Here is a 10482-nt window from a genome sequence, read left to right on the forward strand (position 1 = left end):
AATTATTCCCCTAAAACAAAGATAAAAATTATTTGACAACAAAGTCTTAGACTGTTTTAAATTGATTTTCTTGGTACAAGACCAATTTAATTTTATTACCCAAAAAAAGTTTTAGACTATTTAAGTACATTTCTAAAAAGATTCTCTAAATGTTTATTAGAAAAAAGTGTATGACTGATTTAATTGTATTTATAACTTTACCAAAATTACTCTTTGAACAATGAAATAAAAAGCAAATCGTCTTTTTCTTTTTTTTACTACAATAGCAAATTGTCTTTTATAGTCCGTCAACTATACCATTTACAAATAAAGTAGAAAAATTAAAAAAAGATATAATTCAAACTTTTGACCCACACAATGCATAGTAACATTCGGATCTATAAAAATCCATATTGTGAGACTATCACCTCCCTTCCATTCTCTCCTACTCCTCTAATCAACAAACATTTTAGGTTTTCTCTCTCTACCTTTTCAACTCCATTTCTCCTGTTGTTATCTTCCAAAAATTTATTATATTTTGTTCAAACATTAGGGTGAAATTATTACATCATAACACACAGAACAGAAATCTGCCCAGTTGTGAGAGAGAGCCACCTTATACTTTCACTTTGGTAGAATGGCGCCATACTCCGATGTCGATGACCAAAGCAACATCTTTTCTTCTCAACCACCCAGAGAGGAAACAACCGCAACTAAGAGGCATCAGTTGCCTTCTACCACAACCATTGGAACCCTAACTTTGTCGTCACTTCAAGAGCCACCACTACCCACTCTTTCCTTAGATCTCATTGCTGAAATTTTTTGCAGGCTTCCTGTGAAGTTGTTACTTCAACTTCGATGCCTCAGCAAGTGGTTGAATTTACTAATCACTGATCCCAAGTTCGCAAAGAAGCACCTTCACTTGTCAACAAAGCGCCACCACCTCATGTTAACATGTATTGATGACATCTCAAGTGAGTGGCTTTTGTATGATTCCCCAATCCCATCCATTTTTTCTACTTCAACCATTTTTACACAGACACAACTTTACCCTCTCAATAGTATCACAACTTTATCTACTTATGGAGATAAATCTGTGGATGTAATGTGCTCTTCCGATGGCATCTTTTGTGGCAAGCTCGATTTTAGTTCTTATTCTTATTTTTTGTGGAACCCTTCCATTAGAAAATTTAAGTTATTGCCTCCTTTGGAAAATTCACTCGGACATGTTTTTCAATTAAGCTTTGGGTATGATCATTTCATTGATAATTATAAGGTCATTGTTGTTTCTACCAAAAATGAAGTTAGTGTTTATACTTTGGGGACTGATTATTGGATAAGAATACCAGACATCCCATATAATTGCCACATCCATCAATCCGCAACATTTGTCAGTGGCACTGTTAATTGGTTGGCAAGCAATGATTCACATTTCATTCTTTCTCTTGATTTAGTGAAGGAGTCATATCAAAAACTTTTGCTACCTAATTCCAAGAGTGATTTGTGGTTCATTGGTTTGGTGAGGGATTGCTTGTGTGTTTCTGCAACTACTGATATGTTTTTAGATGTTTGGATTATGAAGGAGTACGGAAATCAAGAGTCTTGGACTAAATTGTACCGTGTTCCTGACATACAAGATCAGGGTCTCGAAGGCTATCAAGCTTTATATATTTATGAGGATGACCAAGTGCTGTTAGAATTTCATGAGATGGGAGGTGGAAAAATGAAGTTGGTTGTTTATGATTCCAAGACTGGTACTTTTAATATTCCTGAGTTTCAAAACAAGTATGAACAAATAGGCTCAAATGTCTACATTGAGAGTTTGATATCACCTTAAGCAAGGATTCAACTGCAACATATATATGGTTAATATTTTTATTGTGTTATTTATTTTGTCTGGTTTGATTCTTGGTAATTTGTTGGATCAGTGCTAATCAATAGTTGATGGAATCTAGAGGTTGGACATTGCATTTATTTTCAATAGTATGATAAATTTGAGTCGTTGATTCTCTCTCATCTTCCATTATATTTTAAATAATTAATAATCATGAATTGCATGAAATGGTTTATCATTTGATTTTCTAAAAAGGTTTGAGAAATCTGTTCAGTTGGAAATAAGTTCTTTAATTTTGTACTCAAATCTGTTTACTAGTTTTTGAACTATGGAAAACTGGTTCAGAATCAGAAAATTTGTTTATTCAACTATGTTAACCTACACATAACCAGTTTTAAACTGTTTTCAACCAGCTCAGTTTGAAATCACAATTTTGTTCTCGAATTTTAAACCACATCGGTTCAGAAATAAGAAAATACTGAATTAATGAGACTCTGGATAGAAATTGTTTGAGTTATGTTTGCATAAGAGTGTGAATTTTATTTTAGGAGTGAGGAGGATATTAGAGTGTTCTTTTAAACTGAATGGTTACAAATACAGTAGGAGATTGGTGCTATTTTTTCTATTGAAGTTAAATTGCATAATTCTCCATTGATTATGGAACGAGTCGAGTGTGTTGTACTTTCATTTGGTTGTTGGCTGCATGTATAACCCTGTTTTCTGTTTATTTCTAATATTTTTCTTTAATACCCTTCATTTCTTCGGTAAAACAAGAATAAATATATATGATTGATTTTTCTTCTGATATGTTGTGGGTTTTGAATGGTTTGTGAAGTAGATGAAATTGGAGTTTCATCTTTTAATACATCTGCTCCTAATATTCTGATACGAGTGAAAACAATTCATCATCAGACCTTTTTCACCGTCATCATATTGTTGTGTAAATGATATTATTGAATTCTCACACGCACGTAACACAGTGTACAATTCATAACATTGGTGAAATGACATGGATATGATTGATATAGTGTTTGAGATTGTAGTGAATTTTGTTTCCATATGTGTTGCCTTATATTGTGTCAATATTTTAATTTTGACTGCACCTCACGCTTCAAAATAGACTTATAACATCATAGTTGAAATGTCTCTTTTTCAGGTTGGTCGTGTTTGATCATTTCAACAGAAGGGTTATTCACTGGTTGGCTGAATTGCTTAGGTTCATTTTGTGATATGGAGCATTGCTGAAGATGACGGTGAAAAAGGATCATATTTTGATTATATTTATTATGTAGTAAAACTAGACGAAGTGAAAAAACTATATGTTCTGGATAGACAGGCTAAACTTGTCTCTGGTTTTATTATTATATGTTTTTTGGAAAAAAATACAATCTTCAAAGTCTAATATATTTGACTTGTATGTTTCACGGTGTTATTCTAGTCTAATGTGTTGTTCTTGTTATAGTACATCAATTGTAACAAACTTGTAGTACTAGCACACTGCAATGACAATTCCAATTCAATTACATCCAATCAAACATATGCAACCACATTATACTATACATGACTCCTCTTTGTTGGATAATTCCACTCCAATTTATATACGTGGATTTTTCGGTACATTCCGTGTTCCATGCATCCAGAATATAAAATCTGAATTTAATTTTTTTCATACTCTCTCAGCCAAGTAGTGTCCGAACATTTTGCAAAAAAAATAAAATTACACCCAATGCATCCAATGCTATAAATCATTGCACCATGAACCATCACAAGACAAACTAAAAATACATAAAAACAAACCATATCAAAACATAGTGTTAGCTATGTGATAGCTAGTAATCTCTTTTTATTTTTCTATAATGTCTGTTGGAGGTTGGTCACAACTGCGTATAACTAAATGATATAGTTAGAATGGGTAGCTATATAAGTCTTGGTTTGAAGACAGTTTGAGTATTATTAGATTGAGTGAAAATAAGTGAGCATTAGAGGAATCTGGAGTTGGGGAAATTCTTTGTTCCTCGTTCATTTCTTCTCTTTACAACTACTGCTATTGCAATTTCAGCTGCAACGTTTTTCAATCCTGATTTCAAAACTATACCTTCTCATGCATGCATTTCCACTCCTTTAATTATTATCTGTTCATTAATTCCTTGCATAGCCATTGTTGTGTCTCATTCTGATTCAATTCCGCTCTGCTTAGGACCACCTCAGGGCTAGTTGCAGGTCTGCTTCTGTTGTGCTTCTGTGTCTGCTTATTGATTGCACTAGTGGACTCTCTTTGTTTTGTGGGTCTGGTGTAGCAGGTTTTTTAATGGTTGGTGTGGTCGATTATTTCTAGTTTGGAGTTGCAAGATCATTTTTTTTTTTTTTCCGTTGATAGTGGCATGCTATTGTCGAAGCCTGATTGTGGTGTTGCTTACAGGATTGGTTTTGGTGTATAAGAAAAATGTGTATTTGATTATGGGTTAGTAAAATTATTTAAGAATCCAGAATTTGGTTTTTCATTTTATATTAAATTTTTTAAAATGTTTTTGTGAATTTTAGTTGACGGTAAACTAACATGTTACTTTTTTTTTTTTTGAAGGAAACTAACATGTTACTTTTATTGAAATATAAAAATAAATAGTTCAACTTGACCAAACAAAAAACAGATCAACTAAAAATTTAATATAAAAAACATAGATATAATTATTATTTTTTTTAATAACAAAATTTATTTAATAACCATATTCTTGTTCAAGACGAACAGAGACCGATGATTCACGGACTACATAAAAGACACCGTATATAAGCGGAACACTCAAAATAAACACCATAAAAAACACATATATACACAACACCTAACCACGCCCTACCTTCAACACCCATGAGGACAACACCACCAATAATCTTCACCTCCTAAACCAGACTCCATTGCGAACTACTGCTAAAAATGATATCCATAATCACTCATCGCCACTTCTCAACCCAAAAAAACACCCCTCTAAAACAAAAAACCTAGTTCGCATCACCATAGCTTTGTCACATCCGAAAAGGTTCTGTTCTAATACTCATTCAGCTTTCACCACCTCTCAATCTCTAGTCCAGCGATCAAGAACACCAAATTAGCCCAAATAAAAACTTGAAACATAGAACTGACTCCCGATCTTGAATCAAAATCGATCGGCCCACCAGACTCCATGACCAAATCAGATGGGTACCCCTCACCCTCGATCCAGCAGATAAACACCATAACTATTCAAAACAAGATTGCGACTAGATACCAACTCCTGATCTTGAAGCAAAAGCGATCGACCCACCAGAATCCAGGACAGAAATGTTGTAAGGCATTCGACCTGAATTGAGGTGGTGTAAATATAATTCATATCATAAAGGAAAAAGACTCAGCTCAAAGGACCCGCAAACTCAGAGCACCCAAAAAACCAAAACTACCCAACCACAACAAGACCTAGCGACGACTGATATGAACCCAAAAACAAAGGTGGCCTGCAACAGAAGAACCAAGAACTCACCACCCATAAAAATACCACTAAGACTACCACCTCCTATCCTAAACAACGACTACCACCCCGTCTTAACTGGCCCCTATCCGCTAAGCGTTCTGACATCGAATCCGAGTCCACATTATCCACGACCACCCCATCCAACTCACGCCATTACATCCCCACATACCACCACGATAAAATCACCTCTCCACGATCTCCCCCCAACCATCATGGAGCACAACTAAACACCACACACGGTACACCCAGGAACCTACCTCGAAAGCACCCATAAAGGGTAAGGATCCTCTCCATTTAGTAAAATAAATGGATTATGCAATTTGGAGAGAGATAGGCACATAAAATAGCTAGTTGGTCCCACCATCATTAATTACTTTTTACAAAAAAATTTGTGTCTTTATCTCTCCAAATGGAAGAAATGGAGAGAATGACAAATGGAGAGGATCTTATAACTCACCCATAACCACCAGAAACCACCATGATCACCACCAATTAACCACTACGAATCACCACAACCAACACCACCAGAAATCCACAGGATCAGAAACAACTCCTAAATGAAGGGCGTTTCGACAGCCGAATTGAGATTCTCGTAGGTAAAGGTCGACTAGATCAGGACCCACCAGCACTGCTGCAACTCATGCGACCTGAACCAGAACACATACTACAAATGAATCCCATTCTCCATTAACACTCTTTTCCTTTAACACATACTAAACGTACTACACGCACTACAAGAAACATTACATTTTGCCAGGGATTTTGACAGGGTCATGAAACCCCTGGGAAATATCCCACGGCCTAAGCCAAGGAAAATCCCTGGGAAATGGATATTGGGGAATCCGGGACCACATACATTTTGACAGGGGTTAACCCCTCACAAATAACCACACGCCCTGGCTTAATTTGAGCGGGAAAATGGATTCAAATTTGGCTGACAGGAACAGTAGTTGCAGGAGGTGTACAGAGCAAAAAACCAGGGCTTATAACACGGCCTGCCCCTCGCATAGCATAAAGCAGCAGAGAATCTCTGCATTTGGCAGTTAGTTGTCTAGTCAACTGCACAAAAGTTGTACAGATCTGACGTGACAGGGGTAAACCCCTCGGTTTTGCCCTGGCATTTTTTCTGCCTATATATTGCTGTACCGTGTGCATTACTAGATGTTTGAGACTTAGAAAAAAATTTACTCCTCTATTTCATCTATACATTATACTCTTAAACATCAATATACTTCTCTGCTTTTGCTAAATTTCTCTCCACTTATTATATTTTTCTGTTTTTATTTTTTACTACTTATTAACATAAAAATTTTCTTGCTGTGTCTGTTTTGGGCAGCGCCCTCTGTTTGGTGTTCTTAGCCAGCACTGCGTTTTTGTTCCCTTTGGACTGCGCTTGTGTTGTTTGCTGTTAGGGGATTTTTTTTCTGTTTTTTGCCCATGTTGTTATCAGGATCAGGGCCTGGTGTTTGTTTGTTCCCCCTTGCGCCCTTTTCCTCTTTTCTTTAGAGGTTTAGGTGCCTTAATATTATATTGCAGTTCAAAAAAAAACATAAAAATTTTCATGTTGCAGTGTTCAAGTTTTTTGCCTCCTTCTATGGTTCCTTGCTAAGCTTGCTCTCTGGATTTGTTCTTCTCTCATATCAAGCTTCAACAAGTTAGTAATTTGTGTAATAAAATCTGTTTGTTTAAAATGTGTTTGTTAAAAATCTGTTTTTTTTTTTTTTATTTTCTTAATTTTAAAAACGGGTTTTAAAATAAAAATACTTCATAAAAAATAATATACTAAAAAGGTTTATTGTTGGAAAACAGTTTTTTAAAATAGTGTATTAAAAATCAGTTTTTTTTTTAAAAATTAAAACTATGTTAAAATCTGTTTTTTTAATAAATTAAAAACTGTAATTATATTTTATCAATTTATAAAATAAAACAATATAATATAATAATGCCTATTGTTTAAAGAGGAGGGACTCAAAAATAGTATAGTACAACAAAGTTGTTTATTTAAATTAAAACTATGTTACAATTATTTTTGTTAAATTAAAATCTGTTTTTTAATAAACTAAAAAGAGTTTTTAATTAAAACTAATAATAAAAAAGAAATATACTAATAAGCCCTTTTATTTGAAACAATTAATTGTATTTGGAAAAAACTTTTAAAAAAATCGATTTTTTAATTAATTTAAATATTTTTTATCAATTAAAATTATTTATAAAATATTTAATTAATTAATAAAAATTCGGTTTTATAAATAAAACATTTTTTAAAAAAAATAATAATATACCATTTGCCAGGGGTTAAACCCCTCACAAGTCCCTGGCTTTTTTGCTGATCTGATTTGACCTTCCATCAGTCAGTCAGTGCGTCAGTCAGAGTAGACTGTACAACAGAAAAAAGTGAGGGAATATGCCAGGGGTTATGACAGGGACAAAGTCAGGCCATATACCAGGGGTTGAGCCCCTCGTTTTTTTCCCAGGGGTGTAACCCCTGGCAAAGGGTTAGCGACGAGCGCTTTTGCGAGTGCTTATGCCCCTGGGAAATTCCCTCACAAACGTCCAGTTTGCCAGGGATCCTGCCCTTTTGCCAGGGATTTTGCCCCTGGCAAAAGGTAATGTTTCTTGTAGTGACGTAATGCACACCACCATGACAAACCAGCACACCACATATCCCTACCAAAACCGTGCCCACTTCACCTCCTCCACATAGATCTGTAACAGATCAGTACAAAGAGAAAAACATAAAACTAGAGCGAGACAGGGACAAGTCGAACAAACGTTGACTAGGAACAGGAACTAATCACAAAACATGACTCGAGGAAACTAAAAGAAAACAAAAAAACAGAGAGAAAATCTACATTCCGGCGGTTGCACCACCAGTTGCGGTGCCGCCGGCGATAGAACCCCCATCTGAGGTTTGGTTGCGGAAGCCATCAAGGATGAACAACCACCACCAAAGATCAAATCTACATCTTGACAGTGAAAAATGAGAGGGGCGGCTGGTACTTATAGAGAAAGGTGGGAGTGTTTTTTCTTCTAGAGAGAGAGAGAGAGAGAGAGTGTTATAAAAACATAGATATAATTAGTTATAATAATATATTTAATTGCTTTTTCATTTATTGTTCAAGACAAAAAGTTATCTTTATAAGAAAAAAAACTTAATTTTAAAATTTATGATATTCAAAACAACGTGTATGTCATTTTTTTGTAAAGAAAAAACAATGCGTATGTAATGTATATTTTGATCTTTGATTTCTACTTTTTGCGGTGAATCTTTGATCTCTTCGTTAAATAACCCGTTTAAAATAAATAAATAAATAAATAACCCATTTAAATTTACATAGTTATATAATTACTGTCCTCGTGAGCTTAACTCAGTTGATAATGGACAACGCATGATAATGCATGATATATGCAAGGTCCGGGGTTCAAACCCCGGTCACTGTCCGGGGTTCAAACCCCGGTCACCACCAAAAAAAGTTTACCGTCCGGGGTTCAAACCCCGGTCACCACCAAAAAAGTTTACCGTCCGGGGTTCAAACCCCGGTCACCACCAAAAAAAGTTTGTATGATTACTTTTCGGTTTAATAATTTTGTAGGTCACTATACTATTTAGGAATTTTAAACAGAACCCTAAACTAAAAAATTTTGGAATCAGATCCTTCAACTAATACATAATTTTCAATTATAGGTCCTTCTGTTAAAAACTTATTAGTCAACACTGATTAAACATATGACATGACAACTAAATTTTTTGTTTATTAGTTTTTAAAATAAATCCTTGAACAGAATCCCCGATGTAAAAAAGAAAACTGAGTCCTATTAATGCACACTTTTGAAATTTAGTTGACATGTCATATGTTTAGTCATCATTGACTAATTGTTGACCAACGTTTTTTTAATGGAATGACATAATTGAAAATTATGTTATAATTGAAGGATTTGATTACAATTTTATTTTAATTTGGGGACCTATCAAAAAATTCCTAAATAGTTCAAGGACCTATTTAATAACTAAACTTTAATTTTAACTACTCATGAAAATTAGTTTTCTTTGGGTCATTATTTATGATATTTTTTAGGTACAGGGTTGGAGAGAAATGATGTTAATTAAGTATTACCGTAAAATGAGTGAAGTGGACATACGTGACCCATTTAAGCATTCAATTTAGGTTGTTCTATTGTGGATGATCTTAGATAATAACCAATGATTTTTCTTTTATGGGAGATTATAACTAAATGATGATAATTGCTTAAAAAAAATTAAAATGATGATAAATATTGTGAAAGAAGATAAATGTAATGAAGGTTAAATAAAGTTGAAGAAGTATTTAGGCATGGCAACAAAACCCATACCCGTGGTTACCCGCCCGAACCAAACCCAATTTGACGGGTTTTCCCTGTTTTGACTGGGTTTGGGCATGAGTTTGGGTTTTCCCCGATTTCAAAACACGGGTATGGGACGGGTAACGGGTATACAGGTACCCACCCCGAACCCATACCCAAACCCGTCCCGAATACAAAAAATTATTTTATGTTGATATGCCATGTTGTTTTGTTTGATAATTACCGTGCTATAAAAACTACCATTGATATTTAAAGGAGCAACTAAATCGATTTGTCTAACAAATGTTAAAATGAGCATATTGCTGAATAATGCATTACAACATTTCTTTAGGGGTTGCAAACAAACTTCTATTTTTTTTAAAAAAAAATTATTCATTGCGGGGATGGGGATGGGGCGGGGATACCCGAACCCATCGGGGACGGGGATGGGGTTCAATTTCTCATCCCCGTTGGGTATGGGTAGGGTAATGGGTAAGTATATGAGAATCGAGTATGGGGACGGGGAATATAAAACTCGTCCCCACCCCGCCCCATTGCCATGCCTAGAAGTATTCAACTATCTTTTTTTTTTTTTTTTTGAAGGAAGAAGTATTCAACTATCAAATAGTGATTTTAGTACCCCTAGAAAAAAAAATCGTGGTTGTAGTTTTTATTTTATTTTGAAATTTTATGGAAATATGGGCTTTTACCCTCTTTTGTACCAAATTTTAATTTTCTTTTGTGGATATAGGTTTTAAGTGGAAGAGTACCGTCCTTAAAAAAATTACGTGGAAGAAACCAGTAGGTACAGTCTCGTACCCCTAATATAACTGCATTCAGGTAGGTTCA

General features: G+C 34.7%; 1 protein-coding gene across 1 annotated transcript; it reads left to right on the forward strand.

The window, feature by feature from the left end:
- Window positions 1-426: 426 nt before the first annotated feature.
- Window positions 427-3243, forward strand: LOC146935314 (F-box/kelch-repeat protein At3g23880-like). The gene is made up of 2 exons (XM_085750507.1): window positions 427-1844; window positions 2970-3243. The coding sequence occupies exon 1, from the start codon at window positions 617-619 to the stop codon at window positions 1814-1816; it is 1200 nt and encodes a 399-aa protein (XP_085606633.1). The 5' UTR covers window positions 427-616; the 3' UTR covers window positions 1817-1844; window positions 2970-3243.
- Window positions 3244-10482: the final 7239 nt, after the last annotated feature.

The sequence above is a fragment of the Medicago sativa genome, chromosome 3 (assembly GCF_051527215.1).
Source record: "Medicago sativa cultivar Bolivia chromosome 3, Bolivia_mono, whole genome shotgun sequence".
Taxonomy (NCBI): Eukaryota; Viridiplantae; Streptophyta; class Magnoliopsida; order Fabales; family Fabaceae; genus Medicago; species Medicago sativa.

What these genes read in the sequence shown, in the direction of transcription:
- LOC146935314 (XM_085750507.1), top strand. Translation starts at nt 617, where the DNA reads ATGGCGCCATACTCCGATGTCGATGACCAAAGCAACATCTTTTCTTCT.